The 17,306-nt window shown below is 33.8% G+C and overlaps 2 protein-coding genes across 3 annotated transcripts in view; one reads left to right on the top strand and one right to left on the bottom strand.

The window, feature by feature from the left end:
- Nucleotides 1-7,367, top strand: part of LOC133186797 (uncharacterized) — a 130,175-nt gene extending 122,808 nt beyond the window's left edge. Inside the window, exons 15-20 of the mRNA XM_061322121.1 lie at nucleotides 340-375; nucleotides 1,601-1,737; nucleotides 4,580-4,662; nucleotides 5,016-5,067; nucleotides 5,683-5,820; nucleotides 6,626-7,367. Coding sequence (XP_061178105.1) covers nucleotides 340-375; nucleotides 1,601-1,737; nucleotides 4,580-4,662; nucleotides 5,016-5,067; nucleotides 5,683-5,820; nucleotides 6,626-6,727 — 548 coding nt within the window. The 3' untranslated portion in view covers nucleotides 6,728-7,367. The remainder of the gene's footprint in view (nucleotides 1-339; nucleotides 376-1,600; nucleotides 1,738-4,579; nucleotides 4,663-5,015; nucleotides 5,068-5,682; nucleotides 5,821-6,625) is intronic.
- A 4,141-nt stretch (nucleotides 7,368-11,508) lies between these two features.
- On the bottom strand, nucleotides 11,509-16,970 carry LOC133186796 (forkhead box protein N4-like). 2 transcript variants are annotated; one of them, XM_061322119.1, is made up of 7 exons: nucleotides 16,820-16,970; nucleotides 15,795-16,555; nucleotides 15,378-15,420; nucleotides 14,752-14,941; nucleotides 12,550-12,725; nucleotides 12,196-12,307; nucleotides 11,509-12,051 (listed from the first exon to the last, which is right to left on the bottom strand). In XM_061322119.1, the coding sequence occupies exons 2-7, from the start codon at nucleotides 16,526-16,528 to the stop codon at nucleotides 11,972-11,974; spliced, it is 1,335 nt and encodes a 444-aa protein (XP_061178103.1). In that variant the 5' UTR covers nucleotides 16,529-16,555; nucleotides 16,820-16,970; the 3' UTR covers nucleotides 11,509-11,971. The 2 variants fall into 2 exon arrangements, with proteins under 2 accessions (XP_061178103.1, XP_061178104.1); XM_061322120.1 differs by lacking the exon at nucleotides 16,820-16,970 and adding an exon at nucleotides 16,648-16,790.
- Nucleotides 16,971-17,306: the final 336 nt, after the last annotated feature.

The raw sequence follows: 17,306 nt of genomic DNA, 5'->3' as shown, positions 1-17,306 counted from the left end.
ACATTGTACAAACATTGCTGATATTCCGATCTTGTTCAAACACTGCTGATCCAACCAATTGATGTATTCTTTATTTCTGTCTAAGATTCTGTTTCCCAGCCGTCCCCCCTTCTTTGCTTATACTTTGATATTTTGAACAAAAAATTGCTCCTTTTGTGAGTGTACCTCATTCACCTTTAGAATTATCTCCCCTGATCAGTGCATTGACCAATGGTTAAATTTCTTTCTGTGATCCTTGGTAATGTTGTGATTTATTTCCTTCTTGGTGATGTAAATGACCCCTGTTGTTCATCCTTGGTGATGTTGTTCCCTGGTTGTGATTTGTCTTCTCTTTTCCAGTAGGTCCGATATCTCGACTGCAGGCTGATTCTGAGGGTAAGTAGAACAACACTAGTGGTAGAATAGGTCCACTACTCCTAATCAAAAACCAGGTGGACATCAAGCAACATCTAAAACTGCATGTCTTCATACCATATTGATGTATATAGCTTTTTTATTAGATGAAACTTTTGCCCAAAGGACAGAAAAAATTGTTTTGTTGATGAATTTTCACTTAATTCTCATGGACAAAAAGCAGCACACATTTTATTTGCATGACTTTTACATATCTTGAGCACAACTGGTATCTACATGTTTCTCTATCAATGACAAAGACAAGGTTTCTGCATGTTCACAATATAGGGGTATTCTCTTTTGAACTCTTATTTATGTAAAGCAAAGTTTTGTTTTTTTTGTGCCTTTACAATTTACATGGTGTTAGAACATTCATAGATCAATTTTTTTTCTGTATTTGAATGTCAAAGTTCAGATGAAACTCCTTCTGTGTCATGGAAATATAGCGACACCTAAGATTGACCTGTCACAGAAGAGTGACCAGGGGTCAGTGTCCACTTCCTTCAGTGCGAGATTTCACAGGACATGGCTTTTACTTTTCAATCATTAAAATTGAGGATCCAGCTACAATTCTATATTAAACTTAAAATATTTCACATGGACATGTATGTTCTACCATGCCACAAAATCAATGGAGAGTTGGAGTAAATATAGTGCTTTACAATTATGTCATTTAGGTACTTACATTTATTTATTATAAGATTATCAAATGCTTTTTTCCACATAATATTGATATTAATTACATTTTGTTTTACAGATCAATATAACTTTCATGTGTCATACAATTTCATGTTCTGAAGTAGTCTATCACTAATAGTTGTTTTACATGTAAATCAGCTGTTCCAGAACATTGGTATTATTACCAGAAGAATGAACACCAGTTGCAGTTGTAGCAGTCTATCGCTCACGGAAGCTTTGCATATTGTTGTATTCAGAGATTGTTAATTTGATTTTCTTTACACTGTATAAGCATTATTCATCATTTTATATTTCATTTTATACAAATTCTGGTTATCAAGATATAATTTTAAGGTTACTGTATTAAAGTATACTCTAAACTGTTGTGAGGGATATTGTATTGATAAAATTCTAAGCCAATAAGCTTTTTCCTCCTTAATAAAACGTGCATGTCCTAGCTGAACTGCACCAAATGAACTGTTCCTCCATCATGCTGATTTTATATTGTCTATTGTCTGCTTTTTAATAGGTTCATCAAGCCCAGATGAAAAATATGTTTTCTCTGCCGCCAATCTGCGGAAGAAGTTCGCTAGTTCATCAAATCGAGCAAGCTCTCTGGAGTTGGAAGATAAAGTCAGTTACAGCAATTCTCCTAAAGATTCTCCTGTAAGTCAGATAGAGTGACACAATTATATCTCATCAATTCATAAAGGGTGGCACAATCATATCGCACCAAGTCCTTTAAGTCAGATGGAGTGACACAATTATATCTGATCAAGTCTTAAAGAATGACACAGTCATATTTCACCAAGTCCTGAAAGTCATATAAGCTGACACAGTCATATCTCACCAAGTCCTTTAAGTCAAGAGTGACACAGTTACATCTCATCAAGTCATAAAGGGTGACACAATCATATCTCATCAAGTCCTTTAAGTCAAGAGTGACACAGTTACATCTCATCAAGTCATAAGTGGTGGCACAATCATATCTCACCAAGTCCTTTAAGTCAAGAGTGACACAGTTACATCTCATCAAGTCATAAAGGGTGACACAATCATATCTCATCAAGTCCTTTAAGTCAAGAGTGACACAGTTACATCTCATCAAGTCATAAGTGGTGACACAATCATATCTCACCAAGTCCTTTAAGTCAAGAGTGACACAGTTACATCTCATCAAGTCATAAAGGGTGACACAATCATATCTCATCAAGTCCTGTAAATTATAAAGGGTGACAAAGTCATATCCCACCAAGTCATATAGGGTGATAGATTCATATCTTACCAAGTCCTGTAAGTCATATAGACTGACAAAATTATATCTCATCAAGTCTAGTTTTTAGTCAAGTACAGTGACACAATAACATGTATATATATCTCAACAAGTCATAAAGGGTGTCACAATTATATCTCATCAAGTCCTGTTAGTCAGATAAAGTGATGCAATTGTATCTCATAAAGTCATAAAGGGTGACACAATCATATCTCACCAAGTCCTGTGAGTCATAAAAGGTGACACAGTCATCTTGAGTCGTAAAGGGTGACACAATCATATATCAAGTCATAAAGGGTGACAAATCATATTTCACCAAGACGAATGAGTCATAAAAGGTGACACAGTCATCTTGAGTCATAAAGGGTGATACAATCATATCTAATCAAGTCATAAATGGTGACTCGGTCATATATCACCAAGTTCAGTAAGTAATATAGGGTGACACAGTTATATCTCATCAAGTCATGAAGGGTGACACAGACATATAACACAAGTCCTTTAAGTCATAGAGTGACATAATCATATCTCAAGTCCTAAAGGTTGACACAGTCATATCTCACCAAGTCCTGAAAGTCGTACAGACTGACACAGTTACATCTCACCAAGTTCTGAATGTGATAAAATCTGTAAGTCCTAAAGGTTGACACAGTCGTATTTCACCAAGTCCTTAAGTCAGATAGAGTGACACAGTTACATCTCATCAAGTCATAGAGGGTGACACAACCATATTTCATCAAGTACTGTAAGTCATTTAGGGTGACACTGCTTAAATTGGTCTTTAATGATGAAATCATATGTCAAAAGAGATACTTTAAACATCCATCAAATAAAATTTCTATGTGGCATACCTCCTTAAAGTGAAATCCCTATAGCTTTGTTGAGGACCACTGAATCACTACGGATAAACTAAAGATATTAATAATTCAATAATTATTCTCGCTGAGTCAACATGAAGATCAGTGCATAATTTCAGGTCATTATAAAGGTCATATATCAAGGTTAAATACACCTGTACAGTTGGGGCATAGAATTTATTTATTTTTATGAAATGAAAAAGATTATAATGATTTGAAAAGTTAGATGATGGCTGGGGAGGGAATGGGGATCACACAGTTCTGTTCTGATACCCAATATTATCTATGTGTGATGCTAAGGGAAACAAATTTAATGGGGGTTCAACTTTCATAGATTTTGCAGATACCCTCAGCCCTCAATGTCAACAAATATTGAAATATAGGTTATTTCTTTGATTTGAGTGCTCCCTTATTAAGTTATATCTCCACTTGGCCCCTACAGATCAAAATGATTACAAAGCATTATAGAACCAGAGTTGTAATCTGACAATGACAATAAGGCTGTTTGTTGATGTACTGTGAAGTATCAATGTTCATGGATTTCGTGGGTCAACCTTATCCATGAATTAACATTCCCACTGACATTTATTTTGTAAAATATTGATTCATTGAATCTACTGTATACACAAGTAACCCAGAAATTACATCCCCACAAAAAAGTAAAATTTTGCTTGCCCACGAACATTGACCCCCACGAATTAAATTATGATTCCCCAGTAGTAGATGTATTTACAAAGCTACAGAAGTTCACATCAGACATTGAATCAATATTCACACATCTTCTTCCTCAGTTTAACACTTGTAGAATGTAATGTTAGTGGCAGTTAAAGTTCAGATAAACAATCAATTGTTTTACCGATCAACATGCTACAGTTTTTCTAACCCTTAGTTTTCATTATTTAACCTAGGCAGTTGTAACGCAAAATTGATTTCTAATGCAAGAGCAGTATTCATTATTTATTGTAATGATCAGATGTTGTATCTCATGTTTCTGTAAATTATTCTCCACTTTTCAGCAGTCAAGACATCCTGTCCTTTAAAGAGTATTGTACTTTTTTAAATATAAGTGAGGAATTTATCATCAGTACTGCATAATTTTGTGAGAGACACCACTTGGGAAATAAAATTACTCACTTTTATTTTTGTATTGCTGAAATAGATGTAAGAACTCTTGAACAACTGTCCACTCATGTATTCATGTTCTTGCAATTTGATGTGTTCGAGTCATCTCATAATAAGTACTCGCATAAAGTAAGGAATAAAGAGTATGCTGATTGAGAGAATTCCTCTTATGCTCTTTAGAAATAGATTCAGCCCTTTTTTTAAGTGTGAGTTGAATCAAAGTAGGAAGTCATCTTGTGACCTTTTTTTCTTGCAGAAAAGCCAAAAGAAACAAAATACTCAGTTGTATGTTGTATTGTACAACTTTAAAGGAAAAGAAAAAGATGACCTTGATCTCAGGTAAGACCAGGTCATTTACATTGGAGAGTGAGTGTGTTGTGTTGAATCTAGCTATAAGTTAGATTTGCTGTTTTGATGTTGACAGGGCGGGGTGGGGAGTGAGTGTGTTGTGTTGAATCTATAAGTGAGATTTGCTGTTTTGTTGTTGACAGGGTGGGATGGAGAGAGAGTGTGTTGTGTTGAATCTATAAGTTAGATTTGTTGTTTTGTTGTTGACAGGGCGGGGTGTATAGTGAGTGTGTTGTGTTGAATCTATAAGTTAGATTTGCTGTTTTGTCGTTGACAGGGGGTGGAGAGAGAGTGTGTTGTGTTGAATCTATAAGTTAGATTTGTTGTTGTTTTGTCGTTGACAGGGCGGGGTGGAGGGTGAGTGTATTGGACAGTTCAGATCCAGACTGGTGGAAGGTGAGTGACCACAACATATACACATTGTACAGGTGGTAAGGGGAACTAGAAAATTATTACATTACAGTAAAACTCAGTTATAAAGATCTCACTTATATGGAAATCTGGGTTATAAAGAAAATTTTACAAATCCAGATAGGTATTCCTCGATCATATGAATATGGAGAATCTTCGTTATTGGGGTTTTTAAGTGACCTCCTTATAATCGAGTTTTACTGTATCTGGACATGTGTACAATCTTTATTAAATAATAAAAATATAACACATGAATGAAATTTTTGTGAGCAGAGAGTCTGGCATGATTACATTAAAATAAATTTCTCATGAATAAAAAGTGATTTACAGTATTTATGATATTTATAGTGCATATCAAGGTAAATATAATGGTAAGGTGGGGGTTTTTCCAAGACACATCCTTGTAATTTTAGTGTGTGTCAGGTTAAGTGAATGGTATGGTAAATTGATTTCCCAGGCACATACTTGTTATTTTTGTGGTTTTCAAGGTAAATGTAATAGTAAGGTGGGTTATTTCCCTGTTATTTTTTTGTTTTTCATGGTAATTCGATGTATAATGGTAAGGTGGATTATTTACCTGTTAATTTTTGTGTGTTTCAGGGTAAATGTAATGGTAAGGTGGGATATTTCCCGGCCACCTACTTGATCCCAATCCAGACTGGACAGCGAGTGTTCCAGGTGATCCACTCCATGCATTTGATAGAGGGAGGGAATGGAATGAAGCTGCACAAGGATCAGGTAACATAACAGAGTTATCTTCTCTTGGGCTGATACTATGAAGTACAAAAGTCATTTCGACTAATTTATCAGTTATCTTCTATTGCCAGGAACTACTACGCAGACTCCTTTAAGATTATCTCCCTTCTCTAAGACAATTCAGTATACGTGAAGATGTATGGATATGTAAAAGCAGGGAACTAGTATCAGTAGTTAGTATAGGGGTGTTAAGGAAGGAAGAGAGTTCCAAATTGTGATGTATATGACGTAGTCTTCTTGTATTTTAAATCTGAATACATGTACTTTCAATTGATAATCTTGCAATCTTTATTACTTCACTTGAGTCAACTCAGGTTACCTATTCCTATCTGTTTTCATACATTATTGTATTCTGTCATCAACTTTTCACATTTTCAATGTCTAAACAACCACCTTGCTAATTTAGACAAACTTGCTACAATGAATTCTTGGATGATGGATCACATTAAGAACTTAACTTAGTGCACAGAATCAAGAAATGACAAAACTTTGCTCCAAATTTTAGTAAACAGTAAAGATTCAAATTTGTTCAAACCATTGGTCTGGTTTACAATGGCCTTTATGGGTGTCCAAAGTTTTACCTGAAGATATACAAGTATATAGTACGGTAAATGCCTGATCTATAATTCTAGTAGAAAATACGGTAAATAGCTGAACCCTCTTAGATTTATTTTAATCTTTAATGATGCTATTAAGCAGGCAACATTTGCATCCCTTAGAACTCTCTAGTTTTAAAGTAAGAACGGTTGGCTGTTTATGAATTAGCCCCAGTTGTTTTCTTTTCCAGATAGTGTTACAGATAGGCGATGAAGAGAAGGGGATGGTTCATATCCAAGCAGCAAACAAAAAACAAGCCATGTGTCCCCTGAAGTACCTCAAGGAGGTCTAATGGTTCATCACAGGGGTCACAGACAGACAGAGTAGAAACACCCCCTTGTGTTATAAATATAATATACTCAGACAAATAGCCAAAGAATTAAGCCTACTGACTGAATGACAAACATATCAAGAAAGACAACTCTGGCATCAGATGTTGTATTAAGAAAGACAACTCTGGCATTTGGTGTTGTATAAGAAAGACAACTCTAGTGTCAGAGATGTTGTATTTAAGAAAAACAACTCTGGTGTCAGAGGTTTTGTTTAGATGGGGATACTGCAGAGAATGGGTAGTTACTTAAACTGATTTTGCTCAGGTCCCTGTGGATATGTTTGGACAGTTGTTTTTGTTACTATAATTAAAAAACCAACGAAGAAATAAAAATCCACGTCATGTATACATCATCCACAGCTATATGTTGATCAGCCATAGTATGTGTTGTTTATAAATGAAGTCTGCATTATACAGGTCTGAGTAACAATTTGTTGAAGTTACTCTTAGGAATACCTGACTTATATAAAACAATCACCAGCATTTTTTTTAAAATAAAGAATGATTGTATACCTGAAAAAATTGCACAATTATACCAATGTTTATACTTTCATGTTGATAATACATGTATAATAAAAAGGAAAAGATTTTTTTTTTAATTGTAAATTTCTGTGCATTAATATGTTATTATTTTATACACAGTTACTTACAAGTAATTAAGTATATGTGTAATTTCTATGAAGTTTATAGACTATGTTATTTTTTGGTTAAACTGAATTGTCAATTGTTACTTCAGAACTTCATATTTTTTTGGAACAGTTATCAGTCATGTGACTAATGTTGTATTTGTTGTGGACCTCACCATCATTCATTATTCAATTACAATGTCTTTCATATGTCAATGCAAGATGTGTCATTCATAGGATCCAGAATTTGATGCAATTTCATGTGTGCTTTGTGTAGGTGTAATGTTAAGAAGAAGGACCATGTGAATTCTGTATGCCCTGTCTGAGTCTCTTTGTGGCTGATGTCAATTTTTCTCCTGATATATAGGGTAATGGGACTTTTTTGAGTTCTGGAAGGGTTTTTTACTGTACACCAGAAGTTTTGTATGACAAAGTTTTTTTTGTATTTAGTATTCTAAATACTGCAAACATGGAATTTTTGCCCCAGTTTTATTTTTGCCCTCATCTATGCTTGGTGAATTCTGAGTTATCTCTCTTTGAACAGAAATTTAAAACTGTTTACAAGTGTAAATGACAATACATTTGTAACACAGGGTGAAAATAACCCTGTACACAGTAGTACAGTGTAACATGCAGGAGAAGGGGGTGGGGTGGGGGGATTAAGATAATTTTTTACACATTCCTTTAACCAAAAACATCTTTTAAATGATTAGATATTTTAGAATTCCTTACAAGAATAACATTTTTTGTAACAAAGTTCTGTAAAATTGGGTTCTATTATTTTGGAAATATGATAACTTCATTCCAAATGAGCAGAGATTTTTTTTCACAACTTGACAAGTGTAATGAGAATTTATATGCTAGTTTCACTGATGCAGTAGAAATTTAAGCCTACAAATTCATGTTGAATACAAATATATATTTATAATTTTATACTGACAATCCATATAAACTACCCCATTGATCAATAATTCATACATACATTTGAAATTGAGTTTAATTTTGAATTCACTGGAATATGTAGACATATGAGTAGTGTAAATAACTTTCAGGGAATACTTTTATTACAAGCTACAACAAAGCAGATAAATCTTAAAGCAAATTTATGTTAATGATTCGCAAATTTTAATCATTGAAACAGGGAGATACTTGGATAAAAGGGGGTCGTTGTCTACATAAATTTGCCCTGTTCAATTTGTCTAGTCATATGTCTAATACTTAGGAATAGCTAGTGTTATATCCCAATAGAAATCCCACAAACGATACTGCTATTTTTTTGTTGGTGAGAGGACTGATAGATTATGAGTCTTCAGTGATGGATATTCAGTTTGTATTGATTGACAGCCATTATATATGATTCCAGTATAACTTGTATATCAATGTGATTACTGTGTCCACAGTTGTCTGCCCTTTCTATTTTACCTATTGAATATGTATGTACACACTAGAGCATTGAATTTATTGGGCTTATCTCCCCTGACAGTTTTTGTTGTACAGGCAAATTATGTGCCAAGATTATAGAAGTCAATAAAGCATTGTTTATGTTTGACAACTTGTTCTGTCTGTTCCATGTGTTTGTATATAACCTATCTCTGTCCCTCATAATAAAGTACATGTATAATACTATGAAAGTACTGGTCAACTAGTTTGACAAGGAAAGTGCTTTATTTTGCTAAACTTAGCCATTAAATCCTTTATGGTATTGCTTGGTCTCTTGAGAGTCAGTTAGGAAATACAAATGCAAGTATCTCATTAGGAAACAAGGCCCCTCTGGCATTCATTAACATCTAAAACACATTCAGCAAATTCATTTCCAACACTAGAAAATCCAGTCAAATGCTTCATTTGAACAGAATCAAGTCATACTGTCCTTTGAAGAATACAGATATGAACTATCTTAGTATAATCTCAAGAATTTTTTTTTTTTGAAAAAAGTGTGGCAATCAGATGACTTTGAACACTGGCGGCCAGGTAGCTCAGTCAGTAGGAGCCCATGACTAGTGTCTTGGAGTCCCGGTTCAAATCCTGGTCTGGTCTGTCGCATTTTTCCTCTCACTGGTTACATTTGTTGCCATGCTATGCCCTTAAAGTGTCGGATGAAAGACCTGCCACGGAAGAGCCTGGGTTGGTATTGTGGGGGGGGGGGGGGGCAAAGAACTTTCAGGTGAGAGGAATGTGGCAATCAGAGAATTTGAACACTAGTGGCCAAATGACTCAGTTGGTAGAACACCTAAGTAATTCAGGATGGCTTGGGTTCAAATCCTGGCCCCAAGACCATTAACTGAGGGCAAGTCAAAATTTAAACTCAATACAAGTTTTGAAATGATTTTGATAAAGATACAAATATTTGTTCATTTGTTTAAATCTGAATATTATGCAAACTTACAAATTTTTAAGCATATATGTTTAAAAAAAAACTCCAGATACCGGATATTCAAAATGAAAATTTTGACTAGTCTTCTCAGATCATGGTCTCAAAGCCAGGGTCTCCCTCATCGGTTACAAAAGAGTAAGAACTTTAAGCTGTTTCAAAATTAGCAGAATTTTGAAAATAATCCACATTCAGTCTATCAATGAAGGCATTATCATTTTTTCAGGTTGTTTCTCCATATATCAAGCTTATTCATAGAGCAATAAATCTCTAACAAAGCATAAAATCCAAGAAATTAAGAAAACTTTATTTTTTTTTTTTTTTAGTCACCACACATTGTTTTATACATCTTAATGTACATTATGTAAAAAAAAATATTGAATCTTTTTTTTCAATTAAGAAAATATGAACACATACATGGCTGCAAGTTTGTAAATTTCACAATACATTGAAACAATATATTTGAAAAAAAAGAATTTCTAATTAAAATGACCTTTTCCTTTCATAAAAAAAATCAACCAAAAAATAAAAACTAAAATGTTGCATGATTGAAAATAAAAATCTAAATGGATACACGTAAACAATGGGTTAAAGGAGGCTTGAAAAAAGTTAGGGAAGAAAGTGGTATACATATAAATTCAGTGAAAAAAAAACAAGGAAAACTATACACATAGCACTATGTGGAGCAAAATTGTAAAATTTCACTGAAATTAAATCATTATTTATATCCACATTTATTACATAAATGGCTTCTGATGTAAATTTAGCATGAGGATGACTAAAGCCATGGAAGCAAAGTGTTAAAGCTGACTATGTAAATATTCAAGAAACAAGAAAGGAATTTGTACCCTTCCAAACTTTAAAGAAATCTACTTGTCTAGGACTTGGTAACAACTAAATATATGAAACACTAAATCAAAAGCTGAATCTTTGGGTCATTTAGATCAGAAAGGAACCTCTGGTGTTTACTCAAAGCACCCCTGAACCCTCTGGTCCCTATGGACAGGGAACCAGCTGACCGTGAGAACTCGAGCAGTACCCCGGGCCTCCCAAAACTAAAGATGACCGCTCAGACTCCTGTACACTGCTGCCTGTAAGGGGGTTTGTGTCTTGCATGAAGCAAATCACACTTGAAGAAACTTCCATTTTGGCACTGTACCATCTACTTGTCATGCCTCCTTGTATCACTTCCATTCTTTCATTCTAGTATTTACAATTAACATACATTCTATCACTTTACAAATTAATAACAATCAAGTGAGCAAAACACAATGTTAAATCAAAATCACTTTGTGCAGAAAACAATATCGGAATTACTCCATACATAAAACTTTACAACTTGCCATTTCTTATGACTTCATTTAAAAGCATGATCACTAAATATAGGTACATGTAACTATGACGCCCACCAAGCAGGTCGGCAAATATTCAACAACAGGAACTCCTGCTAATGACGATATGATCTACATAACGTGTACATTTGTCTTAAAAAACAAAAAGTCATTCCATGTGTATTCAGTAACAGAGGACTGTAAGTCCAAAGCATTGTTTTCCTCCACTACAAACTTATACCACTGCACTGAAGGCTGATACATGTATTGCTTCACTAATCAAATCTTTGTGTTAATTGTTTACAAGTAATATTTTGTTGGAAGATCTACATTTTTGATGAAAGATCAAAACTTTTTAGTGTTGAAATGATATATAAAACATTTTCCACAGTCAAAAAAGCAACTCCTTTAATAAATACAATAAAAAAAGTTTAGGTCATACTTTGTAAAGATTTTTGAGGATATTTGCTGCCAGACATGTAAGATTTTAATCTGAACACATTGTCTTTTTTCTAATGTCTAATCGCTGCCAGATTTATAGAAATCTAGGACTTCTATCTGAACACATTGTGGTTTGTACACCGAGTCTGTATAGTTATACACCATTATAGGTACACCGTTAAAAATAGTTCATGGCAATATGCAAAATACAGAACACATTCTATATTATACAGCATATAAAAAATAGGTCAATTCATATTTACAATTGCAATGTAACACTTAGTGTACATTTAATTACAACAGAGAAGGGTATGCCTCAACAATGATTTAAGATACATATTAATTTGATACTGGGGTGAGGGTTATGTAAAACTGACACACACAGACAGGTTAAATGGCTGGAATGTTCTGAACATGTGGTGACTAGCGGACGGCATTAACTGCTTTGGGTCACTCTGGAATTCTGGGTATTCATGGGACTTGAGCATGTAAGGATTCCATATATGCTACTATTTCCTAAAATAAAGAAGTCTAGAATTGAACTAACAGAAACAGAACTCAAAAGTCAGCATTGCTGAAATCAAATGATATAAGTTCTAGCACTATAACTCATAGATGATCTTGTTGAGACATTAATTTCCATTAATACATATTCTATACCTGTTGCTATGGTAGTGGGGCCTGATAAAGGGGCAGCACTAATGGTAAGTACTTGTGTGGTGGAGGGTGATGTCACTGAATCGATGCGAATCTCATCCCAAATACCAGAGCTCTGAAACAAGGGAGGCAATTCAAATTATGACATCGTAATGGTATACATATACACCCTTAGATTACAAGCTTGAAATTTTCAGTTAGCAGAGTTGTTTGTGAAGTTTGTATTTCTGTTATTTCCTTGTCTTTGTTTTAACTTTTAAATTTATGAAAGAGGTGTTCAACCTGTTTGTGTTGATTCTCTATAATACTACATAAAGTTTTGTGTATGAAGTTAGAATTGGATTGTGTTTTCTGTACCGGAAAGCTAATATCTGGTAGTCCTTGTTCGAGACCGATTCCGTTTTCCAGAATGCCGACATCAGAGGACAGGAAGCTGTTCTTCTCCTCTCTGATTGGCTGACTTGGGGAGGGTGTGTCTTCCTTTGGTGATCCTGGTGGTCCCGCCTTTCCAGCCTCAATTAGCTCCAGTTTATCTGTAATGTAGCAATGAAAAAGTGGAATTTAGTACCGATTATAATGCTACAATGTGAAATATAGTACTTGTGTTATTTTATTACTGATGTAAATGTTTTACTGATCTAAAAGTCACATTTTCATGAAATACATTCATGGTCCAATAAATGATTTTTACAGTTCTTTCTCTGTAAAAAAAAAATGTAATTTAGCAAAGTTCTAAATTGACAAGCAAAGATTTTTGTTGATTTTGAGCCCTAAGCAGTATAGATATAGACCCAAATAAACAAATTTGGAAAAAATATGCTTAAAATTGATAGTTCCTATGGGAAGTGGTGAATTCCTGACAGGACTGGAGCTAATTAGTTTTTCAGACTTTTATTTTGGAAGTATCAAGTACCAGATAATTTGCAAAGAAGAGTACTTAAAAAAGAAATAAAAAAAGCCTGTAACAGAAATGAAGTCAGTATACTATACCTGGATTATTTAATTTTTAAATAAATTTTTAGTCAAAAATAAAATAAAAATGGGACTAAGGAGATTTTGCAAATGCTTATAACACTGAATGGAGTTAATTGTTCAATTTTTTTAAAATGAGTAACATTGATAAAATTGAAATAATATTAAAATTGTGGTGTTAAAATTTATAAAATTTTAATATATTTCATGTACTAATCAATATTTTATTATAATAAATCATAATTTTTTTTTTAAATAAATACTTTAATTAAAAATCATGATTTTTTTTTTTTTACATGAAATATGCCACACCATACAAAGGGATATAATGCCTGCCTATGCAACTGATCTCAATTAATTAAAATTTTCCAATAATTAATCATGCAATCAATGTGATTTTGAAGTATGATTTATGGCAGCTCCCTTTATCAATATTGATGTTAGCAGTGTGTGTATACACCAGCAGATAAGGACTGACATCTTAATGCCCACTGGTCAGTCAGGCCTGACACCTGTCATACCACTGACCCCCACTACAGGTGAGTATTAATGACCTTAATTAATGCTCATCCCCGGGTTCTGATATAACATCCCCCTCATATACACTCTTACAGGGACAAGTAACCCTGCAAGTATTTCACACATGCATGCCTTACATAATAATTATCCATGAATAATTTGTGTATTAATCTACTTAGATTATACATTATGTAAGGCTTGTATGATAGTTATTCAGAATTTCTAGTTTTACTTTTTAATTTCTATTAAACATTTATTTATCAAATAAGTGACAAAAAAGCTTCATTTTTCTTAACACATAAAATTCTCTGCAATATAACAGATCAATAAATGGAAGATTTTATTCTCAAAATACAGACTGCAGTGGGAGTTCAACATGAATTACTCACAATTAATTATTAAGCCAGATTAACTCATTCACTAATCCCCAGTGAGAAGCTAATCATGATTAGAAATTTATAAAAATTCTCAAGGTCTTGGCCAGACACCCTGACTTACTCCACTGTGTTTTACAATTAGTGTCAATTTAAAATTTTACACAGGTGTCATAATCATAATTCTGAGGGCTAAAAACTTCTATGGAGCCATTCAAGTGTGACAAACTGTTCAGATCCCCCTAGGGCACCCCTGATAGAGATCTACACTATGTATACACTTTTATACCTACACATCTGCCTTAAGTAATTTGTGTAAACAAAATCAAAAAAGCCCATTCAATCTCATTATCACTAGGCCCTTTGATCTTACAATCAATTAGATACTTGTATGGTGAGATAGTCTTTGATGTCTGGGAGTGGAATGTTGTTTTTACAAGACATAACAGTACTTTACTTAAGGAAAAGGCCAAAGTCTTAATATCAAAGCTTTAAATGAGGAGGAATTTATCATTTTTCCCTAAGTTAAATGTGACATTAAAATTATTAAATAATTTAATATGACAGTAAATCTTGACATCAAAACATATAATAAATAGTGAATTTACCGATACATCTTTTTCCTATGCAATAAACAGTTCCTTACACAATGACTCTTTCAAACTCTGCAACAATTTTATCAGCATTTTTTTACCTGGATTTGACATGCTTTTGAGAATGGAGTCGAGGTCCTTTTTTCTGTGTTTTGCAATTTCATCCTCCATCTTTAGAATTTTTGCTGGATTTAGGGCCCACAAACAGCCTTTCTTAGTATTTCCATTCATTTTTGGTGAATCCACTTTTTCAAAACACTTGTTTAATGACAAGTTGTGTCTAACGGAATTCTGCAAAAAGATAAGTTATAAATGTGAAGATTAAAATCATTATAAATCCCTTTTATGTAATGTGGGAAATTAATCATAACCATAAAAATATTGTCCTCAGTTTAATAAAATGAAATTCTTCATTTATTGCAATTATAACCAATTCAGCATCTTAATTTTTTTTTTAGCTAATTCATACACTGCATTTTAGATATATATAAGCTATGGAAACTTTTGATAATGTTGAAACAAAACTCAAGACTGTGTGAGAGCAGGATGAAAAATTTTATAGAAGAGCTTTCACTGTATAATAACTTATCCCAACATGAACTTTAAACTTCCCTGTTGTAAAACGGGTCACTGATTTAAATACCCCGGTCCCTCCCCAAGCACCTGTTTAAATATTACAACTAGTACAAATGAAGATCGATTTCATGGAAAATTTGTTAATTTTTACCTTCCATCCATCTGGGGCTGTTTTAAAGTAGGGAAAGTGTTCTCTGTAACAGAAAGAGATAAATTTATAAAACAAAGCACAGACACACTGTATGTTACAAATGCAAATAATTTACTTGATCATATTTCCAAAAATTTAGAATGGTAGCCATTGGGAAACCCCAAAATTCACTTCCTTACAAATAATATAATATAATATAGGAGTTTTAATGAACTAAATTATAAATCATTCTCGCAAATTTAAAAAATTAAAACTGAAAGTAATTCTGACTGAATTCTTCCTGTATACTAAATAACTCAAATCAAAATCTTATTGAATACAAGGTTTTGTTTTTGATTTCTGATAAATCATCATTAAATCATATTAAACTCAGTAGGCACAATGAACACAATATGCAATAAATCCAATGTCACTCACGTCATGAAGCTGTAAATTTCACTGACAGGTAAACTCCCTTTTCGACTATTCTTTAACGCCATGGCAATCAAACAACTGTAAGAATACACAGGTTTGGGGTACACTTTTTCTTGCTCTTCCATCAAGTCGATGGATGACACAGCACTATTTGATAATGACACTGTCACAGGCTTCGATACTCTGCTGGGAGACTGTACAGACATTGCAGTCTCTTGTACTGTAGAATTTATTGTAGTGGCCAAATTGTTGTTTTTCTCTATGTATTGTGGATTAAGGCTGACAACATTTTCAATTTTCAGTCCCAGGGCTTCGGAACCGTACACAGATCCCTGTACATTCACCGCTGTTGAGTTGGGTTTTGTCTGTGTGCCAATCTGTGAGAATGCCGTTTTCTTGGGAGAGCTGTGACGAGCAGGGGCAACTGCTATCGGCATCACAGACTGTGGATTGACAATTAAGTTTGGATTATTATTGTCAATTTCAAAAGAAGAGTCCATGACATTGTGCACTTTTGCCACCTCATTCCACTGAATATTCTGAATCCAGTCATCAATAGAATTTGGTCCAGTGGTGTCAAAATCAAAAGCACTGTTTCCATGGTTGCTATTTTCACTGTTTAGAAAATCGGCATTGGCCAGAATTTTCTCCATCTCACTCTGAATATCATGTGAGTCCATTGAAACAGTGTCTAAAAAATCCATGTCGGATGGATTACAATACGCCATACTTAACATCGTGTTTCTGACCACATCAACTTCTGACTGGAACAAAACATCATCATTTTAGCAAAAAGCAATACATTAAAAATATCACAAAGTTATCTATAACACGTGTCGGCAATATTTACAAATACCTTTTCAAACTTGGCGCAAACATAACGTCATGTTGTATGCGAGAGGAGATTTCGAGGGTAGAGGTAAATTCAAATATCAGACATGACAATCCTCGACTCAGAACATTGATCGATTATTTGCAAACTGAAAATGGATAGATTCCGACCTAAAACTACTCATTTTATAACTTACCACAGCTGTCACGTATCTCCTCAATGTTTAAGATGTATTCAAGTTGGTTCAACTTTTTGAAACAAGGAATTTCGGATCTTATTCCGTGAGCCTTACACATATAGTAAAATCCCGAGATCAACCTAACAAACAAAGGGAGCTACTACAGTTTGAATGGACCGATTTCATTGGTTGACCTATTTTTTCCGATTTGAAGCGGCCTCGATGCTCATTGGCTAATCCATGGCGATGACCTCGTATACACTCCATATTAGTAAAATCACCGACCGTAGCTAACAGGTGCCCGTGCTTGTAAATACGAGCGATGACATGGAAAGAAAGCAATATATCAATAATACAGAATTGATAATTTCGTGAGGGCACATGTACTTTGATTTTATTTGGATGGATTAATGGGATTATCTAAAAAGTTCATATTAATATGTAATTAATACATATAAAATTAATATGCCTTGTATCGTCTAACCAGTTATATAGATTATATTAT

This window comes from Saccostrea echinata, unplaced genomic scaffold (genome assembly GCF_033153115.1).
Source record: "Saccostrea echinata isolate AGI-Se365-2 ecotype Australia unplaced genomic scaffold, CSIRO_AGI_Sech_v1 ptg000014l, whole genome shotgun sequence".
Lineage (NCBI taxonomy): Eukaryota > Metazoa > Mollusca > Bivalvia > Ostreida > Ostreidae > Saccostrea > Saccostrea echinata.
This window is presented reverse-complemented; position numbering and strand designations above follow the sequence as displayed.